Here is a 17,993-nt window from a genome sequence, read left to right on the forward strand (position 1 = left end):
CACAGTTTTTAAACTCATCTGTTTGTTTCTCCCCGTATTTTCTTCAAACCATGTCGTTCTGTGTGAATACCATGAGCTTTATTAATTTCCATGAGAAAATACAACCTTTGTCACAGAATTTTCTTTTTTTTTTTTTTTTAAACTGGCCTTGCCTTTATACTGAATTAGTTCTTGATTATAAGATACGGTGACCTTTATCTTATTTCAAAGGTTCACTCTCTAGTCTCTTCAAGATTTGATGATAAAGTAGATGATTTTCTCCTTCCCTTCTAGTCAGGAGTATTGGTAGGCCACTATTGTCCTTCTCAACTTTGCTGCCATTTGAGGAAGTACAAAAGACACTCCAGTCCTAACTAACTTCCCAAGGATGAGAGAAAAGTACGTTGGTGAATGACTCGAGTTAGCTGTTATAGCGGCTCTTGCACCATGCCCTGAAATAGGCAGAGCTGACTATAACAAGGTACTGGGCTAGTTAGTCTGAAACGTGATGTATTCTGTGAAACTGCAAAGTGGAAGTGCCCAAAGATCCTGCCAGGGATGCAGTGGAAGAAGCGCTCAGTGCAGTTTGATTTCTAAAGCTATTTCTTTCTGAAACCCCAGCATTTGCTTGTTCTTTAGGTTTCTTCAAGCTTTCATAGTTTGACGAAAAACGCTTCAGAATGATAGGATAATAGTGCTTGCTTCCCCTGGTTTCCTAAAAGTAGTTTTTTTTTCCAGTTTCAGAAAATAGGTATAAACAGTTAAAGCCAAGTAAACATTTCTTCAAGGAGGCCTTAGACTGGACCAGCTTCACTGACTGGCTCATCTGGGATTTGAATGTGGTTTATGGGAAATTGATAACAAATTCCTGTACATTTGGAAATGTTCAGCTTGGCTTTAGCTAGTTTATAACTGATTAAGTGGCAACTAAGAAAACCTTACATCAAAATTGCAATGTTTAAATGGGGATTTAACAATGTCTACCTCCTTATAATCCTACATGACACCAGTTGTTCTGGTTCCTTATCAAACTTTGTTCCCCAAAATGCTATTGTTAACCTTACAAGAATGTTTATGTAGACACCTATGTATAAAGTGCTGTGACTTTTTGATGAAGAGAAGCACTTGGGCACACGCCTCTCTAATGTGTAGATGACTTCCATGCTCTCACCTTTTTTTTTGAGTGGGATGGATGAAGAGGAATTCAGCCACAAAAAGTGTGGGTTTTTTCCTTCTGTTTATGCATCTGAGCTTTTAATGAACTCAGGAAATAGCACTTAAAAACATTGTTGTGCCTCTGTCTTAATTTGATTTCATCTAAGGAAGATGGGGGAATGTGAGTAATTTGTATGAAGTTGTTTACGTAACTATTTATGTTGTGACAAATGAAGTTCTGCTGTAGATTAGAAACTGGCAGAGAAAAACAATTATGGAAAATAGGTCAGCAGTATACAAGGGCAAGAGGGATTTATTCCTGGAAAGCGTGCTCGTTTTGAAAGAGGGGGAATGCTGAGATGGCAACTTCAGTGAACAAGACACAATTATTTAGATTAGTTGAAAATAGGTAGGATTTTGAAGGAGGCAATAGAAGAGGGATGAGAGTGGACATAGAGCAGTGCAAGTTACTAAACGTTGAAAAGAGTGCCTTGAGCTGTACGCGAAACTGCGGATGAACAGTATCCTTTCAAACAACAGTCTGAGGCTGCAGTGTTAGAGGCATTTTAAGTCATCTCTCCTGCTGGAAGAAGCAATCTTGGCCATGCTTTGCTTCCTCCCTTGTGCCTCCCTAAGCTTTAATGAGACTGTTAATTAGCCTGAACTGGACCAACTTGGGAAAAGTAACCAATTAAAATTGGTTTTATTAAACATTAATTTTAATTTAGGTCTTTTGTGTAATGATACAAATGCTTGAATAAGCAGAAAGGAGAAGGTGGACGGAGGGATCCAGTGATGAACGTGACCATCTGGGGAGGGGAAAAGATGGGATGGCCTCTTTCGAGAGACCACATCTGTGGTTTGCCCTGGCCTTGCAGCAGGATGGAACACTGGGCTGAGGGGTTACTATGGGCAACACAGTGGAAATATAACTGCTTGGAAATACTGCACCTCCATCACATGTGCTGACTTCAGTCCCTGAGGCTCCGATTTCGGGAGAAAAGGGAAGGGAAAGAATCATAAATGGAAATAAGGTCTCTGAGAAGAAGTTTAAAAAAAATTAATTATACTGAGAAACCGGTACCTCTTCTGGTGCAACAGATGCCACTAAATGAGTTTTTTCTTGAAATGCCTTTCCTTTTGTATAGCTTAGAGTTAATTTGCAGAGTGCTTCTGGAGCTGTGGTTCTAGCACTTGTGTGACATCCCACACTTTGTTCCTCACTACGTTTTAGACAAGAGACCTTTTTTGGTGTCCCTGGATAGCTTAGTGAGGTGGTGGTGATGATGCAGTACGGCTGTTGATCATGTTTCATCATGTGTCATGTAAACATTTTGCATGACAGGGAGCGGTGTGTACGTGCTGGTGCGGGCTCAGGACCAAACCGCTCCAAGGGAACTGGTGCTTTCCCCAACCTCTCTCCAGCCATCAGCTTCCAGGGGCGACGGGGCCCGTGGTGCTGTCTGCTGCCCTGAACGGGGAGTTGACTCACTGTCTGCAGTGATGAGTCTTGATGGTTTTTTTGATGTTTTCAGAAATTTGCTTAGTGCTATTTTATTTCTTAAAGTGTTCTTTTCGGTTCACTTCAGGAATACACGGGAACATTTTACATTTTCCTGAAAGTAAGGCTCTGTATGTCTCAGAGAGATCAGCCAAAACTGAAAGCATCTAAGGCTGGAGGTAGACCTCAAAAATATGGAAAGAAGTCTTTTGTGCCTCAGTTTCCTCAAATAAAGAATTTGAAGAATAACTTTTAATGTTCTTCCTGAGGGTGCAGTGAAGCTAAAGCCATTATTGTCCATGAAGTGCTTCTGCCATACTGTGCTGGAGGGCACTACAGAAGTACTGAGTACTATTTATTTTAAATTTGATTTAATGCTTTTGATTAAAAAATTAATAAAATTGTCACAGACCAGATTGTAACCCTGTAGGCACTTGGAAAAGAGCATTCGTAAATGAAGCATTTACTGAGAAGTTTGAAATTGTTTTTCATGTTGACTTCAGCAAAACAAATTGAGCAAAGAACAATGAAAAATGCTATAGTATTTTCTGTTATTAAAATGGTGAATTTGTTTGGTGCCTAAGGTAAAATCCATGTTGTGCAAAAGACCAAAAAAGAAAATGCTACAGCATAGCAGGGAAACTCAATTGAAGCAATTTTCGTGGAGTTTCTCAGTGAAGGATGAGGTGAAAAGCAAAAACTGGCACGCAACTCTGCAATTCGGCAAAAGGAAAGTAAAAGATAGAACGGCAAAATGGTAAACTCTCATCACTCAAACTTTGCACGGGAGCCTAGAGCAGGCTTGGGTGCCTTGTGCCTCTGCGGCAAGGCCGGGTGCCCTGCATCGCCATCGCGGTGCCGGGGCTTCCTTGGGGATCTGCCTCCCCTGGGACCTGGGGTGAGATATTGCCTGGGTTTGTTCCTTTGGGGGAGGAAGAGCTGAAATGGGAAGAATTAACTTTTAGCTATGCAAGTTAGGGAACCCTTAGCTCGGGTGTGTTTGTCCGTCTGTGTGGTATGTAACACAAAAGACCTTTAAAACAGATAAATAGGTATTTTTTCTTTCCAGCAATAGAAATTTTAAAAAAAAGTCATAAATTGAAGCTAATGTTAGCAAATCCTAGCAAATGAGAACCAAAGATAAGTCACTATCTAAATCAGAGGAAACCCATGTACTTTTCTTTAAGCAAGATGATAAAATAGTATAATTATGTTTTTATAGTTCTTTGGGCAAAATTAACAGGGTGGTTTTTAGTAACAAAACCCCCAAACCTTTGAAAGTTATGTTTCCTAAATGAGATGAAATTCAAAGTTGAAGAACACATGCTAACTTTAAACTCCCACCAACGTAGGGACTTTTATGTTATTGGAAAACAGATATTTTAATTAAATTTTTAAAAAGTTAAGGCTTTAATAAGCTGTCTGATGTCATCTTTAAACAGTCCTGAGCCATGCCGAGAAAAATATCTGGAATTGGATTTTGTTATTAAGATGCCTGTGTGAGTAAAATGATGTTTTGTGTGACGGAGAACAGAGTACTATACTTTTAGCTTGCTTCTAAATTGACTCTTACGTTCAGTACTCGGGGGGATTGAACTGTTCTGTACTTGGCTGAGGCTAGTGAAATCCTCGTGTGCTGATACAGATCTGCAAATCAAGCAACAAGGGACTGTTTCAGATTAAAAAAGAAAAAAAGAAATGAATAAGGATGAAAGAGCTATGAGACCTGTTTGAAAATTGCCTAATGACAAATTCAAGTTGCTAAATAAGAAATGCTTTTTGTATCTTAAAAAAAAAAAAAAGAAAAAATCCTCAGAAGGATGAAAATCACAGTCTTTGAAAAGGTGAGGTGAATAATAATATATTCAGGAGCGTTACAGGGAAAATGTGAAGTGATTTATGCAGAATTTTCTCCTTTCCTTTGTCTCGATATCAAGGGGAAACTATGTGACTCATCTATAATACATCTCTGCAGAAGTCTTTCAGATCTCTAAACTTATAGGTGGAGGCATGTACATTTTGGTTTTTTTGCAGGGGAAAAAAGTGTGTGTCCCAATTCCATGTATCCATTGTCACTTCTTCGGCTTTTAAAAATCATGCAGGACTTAATCACTTCTTTTTTTTTTAATGTCTATATACAGAATAAGCTAACTTGTCAGATTAAAGGAAAAAAGTATTTAAAATTCTGTTGTTCTACATTAGTTACAAGCAGGTGAACTCAGTGTGGATCTATTTATAGGACAACTAATGGATGTGCCTAACTTGACCTACTTTAGACTACTCGATGGAAAAAACACACACAGTGTAGTTGTACCACTGCCATGTAATTTATTTCTACTTCAAGAACAAAATTATGTCTTTGCTGTTGTGACCTTCTAACTATGTATGTATATTTAGAAGCATATATATCTATATAGTTCCTGGATGCCATAGTAACACTCCATGTTAGAAGTATATTGCGGGTATTTTTGCCTTCCATAAACATCAAGTTCTTGACATAAGATGAATGTTAGTTTTTTGTTCTTTGCTGGTGCTGAAATCCCAGATCTGTATAACCTGGAATTGTGGAGTAGGAAGAACTCAGTTTCTTAAAGAAGAGTAGATGTAATTTTTTAAAATCACTCCTGTTGTGAAATAATTCAAGTAAAGCATCTTCTGCCAATGCAGGGGCAATTTTCTCTATGTATGTGGGTATTATATGAGTTAAACGGGGGTGGTGGTGGTATATGTAGATGCATATATATGCATCGGTTACCACGATGAAAGGGAAAATAAATGGTATATGAAGTCATCAACCAGAAGTGTGTTTGTTACATGGAGAGTGCCACACTCTTGTTGGCTCATCACATGGGCATGTCTCTGTAATTGAGTTAATTCCTGCATTATTCAAGGTGAATGGTAAAAGAGCTTGCACAAGACCAGGCCTGGCCTTTGGGCTAAACTTTGCAGGGGAATGTGACTATACATTGACCTGTAATTGTAGCCATGTTTCAAATAAAGCTGATAACTATTTCCGTTAAAAATATTTCCCATGACTCTGGCATCAAAGTGTGACTTTGAATCTGTATTTAATATGTACGCTAATGTTTGTTTTACACTGACAGATCCTGGTGGTCTATATGTCAGTCTGTGAATCATATGACAAGAGTATAAAATTTCAGAGATTTGAACATGGAAATAGTCTATAGATAAGCCTTATTTAAAACAAACAAAGAGCACAGACTTTTGCCTGTGAAACAGATATGTTTTGGATCCTGAGGAAAAACAGAAAGCAGAATAAAGACTGTAACTAGGCAGTTACACAAAATGAACCCATTTAATTTTTAAGGCAACAGTCAATTTGAGGTAATTGGATATCGTTGTACATGGGTGTATGAGATAAGTACTTCTCTTTGTAAAGCAATGGACACATCTAGAATTTGTTATTGATCAAATCTTCAGAAAGCTCTTTAGATGCTTTGGTTAATACTGAAAATGTGGAATCCATGCTTTTTGTACTTCAGATACTTAGCACACAAGAGGTTAGTACTTTCTTGTTGCATCTGATCTTTTAGTTGACTTTCTATCATCACATCACTTTTTAAAAACTGTTTTTAGTGAACTCCCCAACAGGTGACACTTAGTGCTGGGCTGCCCTGTCCAGTCATGCCAAACCTTTTCTGGCTGTTCCTGTTGGCTGTGGTTGGTTTTGCTTATAGGTCGTTCTGTAGTTGAACTGTCTGACAAATCCATTATGTCATGAAATGTCTTGAGTTTTGTAAATCTTCAGAAACTTTACATCTAATAAAATGTTTAAAAAATACAGACTGCAAGTGTTACCAGGTGATAAGAAAAGGAAGAGGTGACACTCGTCTGGTATCTGTGAGCAAGAAGAGGCGTTTTGTGGCTCAGCATCCTAAGCTGCTGCTGCGATAATTAAGATCCATTTTATTATTACTGCTTTTTAAAATGTCATATCCAAGTGTCTTATCTTTATTTGTCTTTGCAAACATGGAGTGTTATTCCCAACGTATTAATAGGGAAATGCACTTTTAAGTTATTTTTGCCACTATTGTATAGCAAGTCGGTATAGGAATTAACGAAGGACTCAATGTTGGCTTCATCTTAAGTCCATCTTAAGTTTGATATGAGAAATAAATCATCTAGGTGTTATCAGGTTCAATTTGGCAACAATTTATCCATTAGTCAATGAACAGAAATTTAGGCCACTGAATCACCATTGTTACATATTTATATATATTTTCTAATATGCTGTAAGTATTATGGTGATGCATATTATTTGTGGACTTAGAGCTGTTGCAAAATGGCTCAGCATGAAATAGTTGTTATGCTACAATAACACTTGAGGAGTCTTCCTTAAAATGTTCCTTAAATATGATCTGGTGGGAACATATTTTTGTTATCCATTTGATATTTGCCATCTGTAGAGGAACCTTGATGTATGAATTTGTTACGGCAGCTATCACTTTACAGCACACCTCCTCCCTCTGCCTCCCACCTTGGGCTGTCAGTAGTCCCGGAGAAGTCACTGGAATGGTCCGGAGTGGGATGTCCTCAGCCTGGGGAAAACAAATGTTGTCGTTTTCATCCAAACAGCGACTATGGTTTAGGAGATATGATTACAAATACACATTGTGAAATGCTTGAGAATCGGCATTGCTTTAGACATTACTCTGGTTTTCTTTTTCTATGAGATCCCATTTTGTGTCCTTTCCCTTGTGTGGGTTTTCTGAGTTGCTTAAGTGTTTGCAATTTTTTTTTTTTCCCCTCACTATTCTTTCTCTGCTGGTAGGCACAGACCATTCGCTACATTAATTAACAAGCACGTTCGATCAACAACAAAAAACCCCTGTGAGTTTTAATGCATTTCATGCTGTTTGTTGGCAAGCTACCACTGTAAGGTCATGTCTGAGATTTTCTTTACTGTAAGGAAGCAGAACCAGCAAAATGTCTCAAGTTAAATTCACTAGCAAGAAAGCCTTTTATCTAACCTACTAAAACTCTTAAAAGGCTCTTGTACTTTTCAGTGCTGTCTGCAGTGCTTACTGTAAAAAAGAATTAACTGCAGCATCATCTAGTAAAAAGCTTTTTTAGTGGAAGCTCTGTTAAATGGCCGAGCAGTGTTTGTGTTGTGCTCCTGCCGTTAGCGTGGCTAGCTGTGCGATAGAGGTGTGTGCCACCAAATTGTGACAGAATGTACGTGTGTGATTTCAGTGACATTATCACAGGTTGTTGGGCCCCTAAAGACTATAGACTTCAGTAAACCTCTAAACTAATACATGCTACAAAATAATTGAGATACTTCAGGGCTTGATCAGTTTTTATTAGTATTAAAAGGCTTTTAGTATATGTTTTCAGAGAGTCATTAGGCATGAAAAAATGGTAGGTAGTCAAAACTGAATGAAATGTCATGTACATTTGTTGAAGGAAGGTTGTATCAAATTGTATTCATTGGCTATCTGGTGTTCTGCTTTTTGGACAATAGGAAATCAAATACATTTCTCTTTAAATCTGTAAAAACATTTCCGTTCAAGGCGCTGCACAACAGAAATTGTGCCGTCATGAAGCCAACCAGTTTTAAGGCTCAGCTTGATCAGTTTATTAAATGGGAAATAAGAGATGATTGCCTGTGATAGCAGGGGATGAATTTGATATTCGTCAGAGACCTGGGAAATCCCTTCCATTCTGTGCTTCTCGGTGTCTATGTGATATCTATTCACTGATTTGACTGAACAAGGCAAATGTCATTTTAGAGTAGTGAGGCATATAGAAACTATATGGATATTGCTATTTCTAATTGTAGGATGACCATCCTGCACAAGGATGAGACTAACAGACAGATGACAGATATGTAAGAAAAATATTGACATATATTTATAAAGGATTAAATAGCTTTTTGTGGGTTTTTTTTTCATTTTGTTTAAGTGGATGATGGTTTTATGTAAGATTTCACTCTCTCCTCTCTCTCTCTCTCTCTCCCTCGATTACTGATAATAGCAGTGCTCCTAGTATAGGGCTGATGTGGATTACACAAAGCTCTTACCTGATTATTTGTGCATATATATGTTTGTGTTCAAGAGAGAGAAACCCTTTTTTTTTTTATTTCAATAACTTTTGTTTTTTCCCCATGTGATCTTTCTAACTGCTCTTCAGATTTGATTGAAAATTGCCATTCTCTGGAGATTTGGCCAGTTAATCAAGAAGTGAGAACATTAGCACAAAAGCCTGATGCTGGTATATTTGTGCTAGTTAAGACACAGGAAATGGGTCCCTTAGGAGCAGTTTCCTATCAAGGCTGATCATACAGAGAGAGAGCCTACTTTATGTTGCAAGGACCAAACAAACATTTATAAAACACGGCTGCCAGGAGACTAATAGCAAATACGGTCTCTTCTTCCGTAATCATTACAGAGAACTGCAAGAGAATAAAAAGGGAAAGATGAAGGGAAGGGCATATTTTAATAACATAAGCATTATATTTGTTGGGTCCTGGCTGGGGGAAAAAATACTGGTGTGCTGTCTTACAGGAGCTTTTCTATATTGATAGTACGTCCTTCTGTACATCAAAGTACCTGTTGGAAGTTATATACTGTTCCTTTCTGTTTGGTATTTATAGTATTTTCACTCACTCACTACACTAAAATCTAAAAAAATAAATGCTAGAAAACAAACAAGTGTGAATTCTTCTTCCTAAACACAGAGGCTATTTATTGAAAGGCTTTTATTTGCAGGGGGGTGTATGTCTGATATATTTATTATATGTTGCTCACACCAGTAGCTTTGCCTGCTTGTTGCGATGGTTGCAATGCTTGCCGTTTCAAGACCCTGCTTTCTGTTGCTAGTGCTAGTAAAAATGCTGAAAGTGTTGTATATTGAGAACATCTATGCCGTGTGAAAATACTTTGCTGCAGTTACCCTGCAGACTGGTAAAAATACAACAGATTTAATTACATTTTAGAAGATGGTTCCTCTGTATAGCTCTTGTGTACCCATGTGAGTGCGCCTTTCTGCTGAGCCTGGATCTTGTGTTCAGTTAACAACTTCACAAGTCAGAAAAAAAATTTCGTTTGTGTACAATGAGAACAGATTTACTACAATTTACAGCTAAATTTCCCAGGCTTTCTCTTTTCACAGAATACGTTAAATCTTGGCGTGGTTGAGCGAGCTTTCCCAGGGAAGGGCACCGCGGTGGAGCGAGCTGGCTGCGATGCCGGCTTGTGCTCGCTGCGGGATGGGGCCGGGCGCGGATGCCGAGCACCAGTCCCCTGGCTCTCCTGGCTTTCCAGAAGCCCCTTCCTTGGCACTCAGACAAGGTGGAGGATTAAGCTCTCTAAATGGAGTGTAAGTTAACAGCTAAGTCAGGACAGGAAGACACAGGTTTGGGAGAAGGAGCGTGTAGTTGGTGTTGGAGATGCAGAGACACAAGAGGAATGGTTGTGATACTGTGGGTTGCAGTAGTGAACGAGGAGGTTGGTGGTGAAACCTTAGCGCAGCTCTGTGCACACATGTATTGCAATAACTTTTACTTACAGTTTACCTTTCTTTAACGTTAATTTGGATTTACTCGGTGCACCGGGTACTTACTGGTTACACAAGTGACCAGTCAAGTTTTTTCTCTCGTGCTGGTCAGTGTTGCCAACCTTGCCACGGAGTGCTCGAGTCATTCGAAAGCAGAGTTTCTCTCTTTCATACAACCATTATCGCTAAAATACCCAATCACTTTCTGGACAATAATGAAATAGTTATTATATCCCTCTGAACTGAAAAAAAACCCAAACACCTGTACTCCCATTTTTTTTCAGTTATTGGTAGAATGGAGATGTTGCTTTTGAATTTGAGAGATGGGATTAAGTGTTCAGAGAAGACAGATTTGCACAGAACTCTTACGTGCCTTCAGAGCCCATTTCCCATTGTGTCAGGCTGAAGTAGATTGTTATCAGCACTTACTTGGACCAGGCACCTAGAAATGAAGGCTGCACAAATGAAACGTGTAGGAATTAAAGTGACTGCACTAACTTTATTCAGACTCCCTGGCTGCTATTGAGTTTTCTGCAGATACTTGTCTAAAGAAGACGAGGGAATGTGAAGAAGTTCTTACGTTTTGGGGGAGTTCATTACGAGTGTATCGAACAGCAGAGATGAGTGGGAAAGTGCTTCTTTGAAGATGAAGTAGTGACTGGTAGTAATTGTGGATTTATCGGAGGCAGGAGCTGATATTTTGGTAATGACAGATAAAACGCCCGGTAAGATAGGGAAGGCATGGCTGGTTTTGAGCTTTGGAAATAAACAAGGCAGTCTTCACTCAAAAATAATCTCAGAAAATATAATTAAAGGGTCCGTTTGGGTTCCTAAATATTGAATAAGGTTCTGTTGGCAAGTGTAATGCTAACATTTCTCAACTCTGAGGATTTTGTAATCCTAAGAGGTAATAGGGAAATTTTCTTCAAAAATGTAAAACAAATTGGCAACTTTTCATATGTATTTCATTAATGCTTTGCAGGTGAACTGTGAAATGGACCTTCCTGTATGCAGAACTACTAGCATTAATAGTCCATGTTGAGCAGTTAAGAGTTTTTGAGTCATTAATTTTATTACAGAACTTGGAACAATAATTAAAAAAAAAAGTTGGTGGTATTTTCTTTTTTTTTAGAACAATGGCTTGACTTGCTTTGGCATCTACATAAACTTTTTTTTTATAACATTAGCAAGAATCTGTTACTATGTAGCCGTGCACAAACTTAACCATTATGACAAATAAAAGGTGTATCTTTCAATGTAGCAGGAATCGGTGTTTATTTATAGAGAGAAAAGAAGCCTTACAAGATTGGGAGTTGGCTCAAATCAGTTATTTCTGAGAAATGTCTGCAATAATATCCATCTGGCTTCTCAGAAACTTTCTTGGTCTTCTAAATGTCCTTTTCCTTGGTTTATCTCATGATAGCACATCCAGGTGGAATTTGCCTTTCAGAAGAAAACTACTTTCCAAATAAAGAAATAATTGCTTGATGCAGAGATTTTCACAGCTAGTTACTTTTCTTAGTAAATCAGAATTTTAAGTTAAATCCCTCTGCAGGTGTCCAATTTTTCTCTCCGTTCACGTCAATGTAAATCAAAATCTGTGTTATTTTGAGAAGAAAAGAGAGCCTGATTACTGTAATATTAAAGATTTTTAAAAGGATACATCATACATCTGTTGATTATGGCAGTAGTGCTTTCGTTAGGGTTGTGATTCCTCCTCTAAGCACCTATTTACAGGCACATGCATGTTTTTGATACAGATCTGTCTGCTGGCTGGGAAAAGCCAGACAGAGGCGTGTGGGAGCTGCTGTTTCTTAATTGCTTGGATAACTGACAGTGAGTCTGGTTCCAAAACTTGCTGTGTTTATAATTCTCGATACAAAAGGCACAAAAAGTAGATGTGATGGTGCCAGATAGCATCTGTTTTACATCGCTTTCGGTTTGCAGTTTCTGATGTGTTATATGCTAATATTAAAAGATAGAGAATAGGCAGGAGGCAGGTAAGTTGGCTGTTGCCTTTGTCCTGGCTGTGCTCAGGATCAGGCAGGGGGATGCTCCTTCCCCTAGAAGAATAAACCTCTGGAACACCAGGTGGGACAGAAAGAAAGAAAATGGGATGTGCGACAAGTGGAGAGACTTAAGTGTTAGCTGACATTAGGAGGCTCTGTGAATGAGAGCAAAGACACTATCAGGGCTGGGAAGTGGTGGAAAGAAGGATTTCCACAAGGATTTAGCTTGAGTCTGGCATGGTGGGCTGTATCTCAGGAGCGCACTGAAAGTGGATCTCTCAAGAGCAAGACTGAAGGACTGTTGCAAAAGACCGAGTGGGGCAAGGAGAATTTTGTTTACAGACTTACTTTAAACTAGTCAAGGATAAAAGTTGCGGGGCTCAAAGATGGTAGTCCTCAAAGTGTAGGACCTGAGTGGTACTAGATTAATGATGTTTATATTGTATATGTGTAGGTGACTGCTAAAATGACACAGCATAAAGCCAGATATTTATTTGTTTGCAGAGGCATAGCTGCTAATAGGTAGGATGTTATTTCAGTCTCTTCTTACATGTATATGTGCTTATCATATGTTTGCTTGAAAAGACCACACAGGGAAAATTGCCAAAAACATTGTGTTAACAAAATCACATTAATTTGTGATGACCTTTTATCGTAGCTGAGATTCAAAATTGTGTTTCATCAGCAACTCTGATTTTAGACTTGCAGATAGGAGCTTCAGTGCAATATGAATACTTATGTAGTTTTCTGCAATCACCAGTGTCCCTAACTTCAAAACAAGAAAACCCATAGCAACAGTGATCTGCAAGATGCTGTATGAAACAACGTGGAACGCTTCTTTTTAATGTGAAACAACTCCTTATTTTCTGATTTTCCTATATAAACCTTTTGCATGTAACTTTCGAATTATTGCGGAGGTTTGAATATTTGTTTATTTTTAAACTTTATACAGTGGTACATATAGAACTTCAGCTGAAATCAGTAAATACAGAAATGTAAATGCTAGTTTATGTCATATTTATGAATAATTTGGATTGTCCTTTATATTGGGTTTATAAGCAACTTTTACTATATGGCAAATATTTTCTTTTGAGTTCTTGTTTACATTCATAATGCAGTTCGAGGCAGGTTCAAGATGCTGGTTAACCTTTGAAATGTATTACTTGGCTAGTGCTTAACAGAGATAGATGGTGAAGAAGTGCATATTAAAGCCTCTCAAAACACAGGATCATCAATCTTCAAGTAGCTTGGCTTCACGCAGCGCACTGCTATCCAGGATGCACAAGGCATATCTGCAGCCCATGGAAGCTCGATGCATCCAGCCTCCTGCTTTTGCAGCTTCTCAGTGGAAATGTCAATTGGACATTACCAACTGCCTCTGCCTGCCTTTAATATCTCTTCAATAATTTAATATACTGTCTGACTCCGTGTGCTGAACTCCTAACCTATCACTTATTATTTTACTGACTTGATGGCTCTGACTCTAGAATCTAAGTCTGTGTTTGAAACCTACTGTTCACACTTTATAGTGCTTCTGTTTGGTCCCATGTGTAATTGAAAGTATAAGCTTCTGATAAGTAACATAGATGTTTGAATGATTTTAGATCTTCTTACTGGTAGTCCTTGAATTACCTTGATCTAAATTTGAAACTACAGCGTTCACAACTTTGACATTAAAATTATATATTTGGTGAATAATGTATGTACTTTTTGGAAAGTCAAATTAAAAATAAAATCAATTGGTGAGCATTAGAGCCTCACGTAACTCTTTGATGTCAGCCTTTTCTGGCATGCTATTAATAAAGGCCTGGAATAAAATGTTTAAAGAGGTCTTGGTACTTTATGGAATGATACAAGCTGCATTTTCTTGTACTGTTTTTAAGTCTTTGAAAATGAGTCTGAGTGAGCTGCCTTGAGTATTCATTTGAGACCCCAGTAACCTGCCCAGAGAGAATTGGGAGGAGTTTGCCCGAACGCTGCTGACTATCAGCTGATTTTGTGCTTTTACTTGGGTACCTTTTAAAAATTGCTGGCTGTGGTAGCTTCTGTGGCATTGCTTTTACAACTGTAGTAAAATTAAGGTATAAAACTGACTCAATTATAAATATCATTACAAAAATGCATAAAGCAACAGAAACAATTTATAACAGTTGCAGACAGCAACAGAAAAGATTTTTGTAGTTGTGAAAGCACACATTTCCGCTGCACTTGTGGTAACCCAAATAAGCTGAAAATGGTAAAATGACCTTATTAAAATCAGTTAAGCTATTAAACCTTGCTTTAAATTATTTTTTTTTTTTCTTTTTTAATATCTAGGATGAAGATCGAACAGAGGAGGACAAGGGCAGAGTTGAGCCTGTTGGACATGCAGACACTGGTTTGGAGAATGCTACCAATTTTTCCCTGGAGTAAGTTACTGGCAGAACACATTGTTTTAATGATGAGTCTTGAGACTGAACATAGACTAGCAAAAAACTCAGAATAATTTGAGTTATACTGCTCTTAAGAAAGTGGGGCAGTCTTTTTTAGGTCGTGTGTCATTTTGGTTTTAAGCAATTTGCTTCGTGGACCTTTTTAAAGCAGATTTTAAACAGTTTAAAAAGCCTGTGTTGAAGATGAGCATTGGAAACTTGACATTTATGAGTGCTGATGCTACAGTAGATTTTCTGCCTCAAAGAAGATGCTTAATTGATGGAACTCTGAAAACTTGACAGAAGGAATAGGGTCAATGCTAGCACAAATAAACCAACAGGCAAGAATTTCAAAGGGGAAAATCTTAATTCCTGTTGCCAGGTCACAGTCTACTGGGAAGATGTGTGTGGGGCTCACATAAGTTGTGTGGTCAAAAGCCTCATACTTTGTGAACGGATTAAAACTGAGGTTGTTTAGGACTGGGAAGGTCCTCCTAATTTTTTAAAAAAATGGTGAAGGGTATTTTATTTCATCATGAGATACAGCAAGCTTGACCTTATAGATTTCATTGCAAAGAGCTGATCCATACCTTGCTATAGAATTAATGAGAAAATATCCCTACTACTCTTAAATTAAAACTTCTAAATTTATTAAACTAAAATTTTAAATAAAAATAAATCTTCTCGCCTATTATTTCTGAATTAAATTATGAATTAGGTGCAGAGGGTTTAAATGTTAGATAAAGATCATGCTGACATCTATTAGGCAATATATGCTGAGTTTTCCTCCATTCGATTTACAAAATCTGTTACATTGTAAATTCCAAATGCTGTTTTCTAAATGGAGTTTGCAGAACTTCTGTCAAATTTAATGCTTCTTGGTGTTGCTTTTAAGTAACTTTTTGACTTTTCATCGTATGTTACTTCATTCTTTTCGGTTTTGATCCCATACTTTTTTGTATGTTTGTTTGAAGTAGTTGGCCCAAACTTCTGAGAAAATCAGGAAGCAAAATTGAAACAGTCTGTCTTAGGAAGGGATCATTTCCTTTTATTTTCCCTTTTCTAGAGATTAGCATTTGAATTTGGGATTGAATTATTTTAAGAAAAAGTATAAGAAAAATAGTTGCCTAGACCTTAAGTGTGCATTTTGGAAAAAAAGGAGGTCACTGCCTCAAGCAGTAGAGACAGTTAAACAGTGTAGGCTACGTATGAAAACAGACTTTTTATTTTTATTTAAGCAGTGTTTCCACTTATGACAGTTCCTGGTGAATCATACTGATTTTCACTTGTTGTCTTCCTCAGCCCTCAGGTTTCTTTTCAGCTAACAGGAAAGTTGGGAAAAAGTTGATCTTAGGGGACAATAGGGTTACCAATTGCAAAAGATGTCTTTTAGAGGACCTTTTGGATGTGAAAGACTTTGTTTGATTCCCTTGAGCTTCTTTGCACAAGAGTTAATGAAAACTTAGCTGTAATGTACAGTGGGAATGAAACGAAGTTAGCCTCTACACAAACTGGAACAGGGAACGTTACCAAATGCTGTAATGCTGTCAGTCTTAAAATGTTTGTCTAAGTCTGAAGAATAACATGTTTTTAGCTGATGTCTCTCAGCTCTCCCATGCTCACAATACTTTCTTGAGATAAACAGTGGCAACAGGGTGGTGTTTAAAAAATGGCTTAAAAAAAAACAGACAGGAATTGAGGCATGCAACAAACATAAAGGTTACCTTAAAAATATATTAAAAAAAATAATGTGGAAGAAATATAAAACAAAATGTAATGTAGGATTTTTGTTGACTTCCTAATAGTATGTGGTCTGGTTATTCTCAGACTCCAGATTAAGCGCTGCAAGCTTTTGTGATGGGCCACCATATGATCAAGAGCTTATTGAAGGAAGTAGAAAATATTTTACTGCTATCAGAGGGCATTGGTCTTGCTCTTTGCTCCATTTCTAGATTAAATTTGATTTGTACACTTATGAGAAGCAAGCTTCTCAAAGATCTGTGTATATATATGAAAGGCCAGGAAGAAGTATGTAATACTAGAGAGATGCATAAGCCACAAATTTAGATCATGGCTTTCGTTCAGATCTGTCACTTCCAGATTTACTGAGAGGTTTGGCCTTCATATATTATTTTCTTATTTGAGTATAACTCTTTATGGTCTATGGGCTATATTGCACCTTTCCAGATGTGGGCATGTTTCAAACACATTAGTAGATTTGGTCCAAATCTGTTTCTAGAATTTTTGTATGTCTCTGAACCTGTACTTTCCTCTTCACTTTTTCCCTCTCTACAGCAAAAAGTTCAATTGAAAACTAGATGCATAGTTGCTTCAGGCGGACGTCTGGTTGGTTTTAAATGTTATAGTTAAATCTTACTTTGGAAACTTTGGCTAGTAAGGAGATAAAGATACAGCAAGCTTCCAGCAAAAGAAATGGAATTACAATAAAACAAATCAATGCGTTTTAAAACTAGAAGAATTTAATCAACTAAAAATTTAATAATTATCATTCGATTAAGGAGTAGCTATGTAAAAGCTCATGTTAAGCTTAGAGTGGGCTTTCTCTAAGATAAAAAAATAAAGCATGCTAGTGCTATGGTCAGCATTTAGGCTTCTGAGGAAAAACTGTATGTGGTATTTAAGGTATTTCTCCACAATGATCCAAACAGTTTACTTTAAATTTAAATTTAGAATAAGGAAGAAATAAAACAATATGTATGGGATGATGATACCTATTTTTATTTAGCAAACTAAGTTTACAAAAAAAATCTTTTATTTTTGTTTGATTTATTAATTGAACTATTTTTGATGATTCATCTCCTTTCATGCCGTCAGATTAATCTTCAGGTACGTAGCATTCAACAATGCTTTCATCACCATGACGTGATTTCTGGAATGGTTCTGTTTTTCTGTGTATGTTTGTGTGGGGTTTTTTGGTTCCTTCACAGTACATGTTCATATTCCCTCATTCGTCATTGTCTCACAGTGATATGGTAAAGCTCGTAGAAGTCTCCAACGACGGTGGGCCTTTGGGAATCCATGTAGTGCCTTTCAGTGCCCGAGGCGGAAGGTAACGTATCGTGTAGGATTTTAATTGAATTGTAACTTGCTGTGTTTTATCTTAGTTGTGTTAATTTTTGTTTTGTGTGCCTTTGCCTTCTGTAGACTATTGTATGTTTTTCAAAAGGCAGTCTCACTGATTAAGAAAGGATGACATGCAAGTCCGCTCACTCTGTGCTTGGAACGGACTCTATAATGGCAAGGCTCTGCTTAAAAGGAGTTAGAACTGTGGCATTTTAATAGAGGTTCTGCTGTGATCTCAGGGGAAGCTGAATTATGAGGGCATTTCCTTTTGGATTATAATCTGCTCCTTTAATTCAGGTGGATATGTATGCAACATTTCTCTGCTGACTATGTAGA

At 37.6% G+C, this 17,993-nt stretch overlaps 1 protein-coding gene across 1 annotated transcript in view; it reads left to right on the top strand.

Annotated features, from left to right (window-relative positions):
* The window catches only part of PARD3 (par-3 family cell polarity regulator), a 480,197-nt gene that overhangs the window by 243,727 nt on the left and 218,477 nt on the right, over positions 1-17,993 (top strand). Inside the window, exons 10-11 of the mRNA XM_009895122.1 lie at positions 14,479-14,570; positions 17,560-17,643. Coding sequence (XP_009893424.1) covers positions 14,479-14,570; positions 17,560-17,643 — 176 coding nt within the window. The remainder of the gene's footprint in view (positions 1-14,478; positions 14,571-17,559; positions 17,644-17,993) is intronic.

The sequence above is a fragment of the Charadrius vociferus genome, unplaced genomic scaffold (assembly GCF_000708025.1).
Source record: "Charadrius vociferus isolate BGI_N301 unplaced genomic scaffold, ASM70802v2 scaffold61, whole genome shotgun sequence".
In the NCBI taxonomy this organism is placed as follows: domain Eukaryota; kingdom Metazoa; phylum Chordata; class Aves; order Charadriiformes; family Charadriidae; genus Charadrius; species Charadrius vociferus.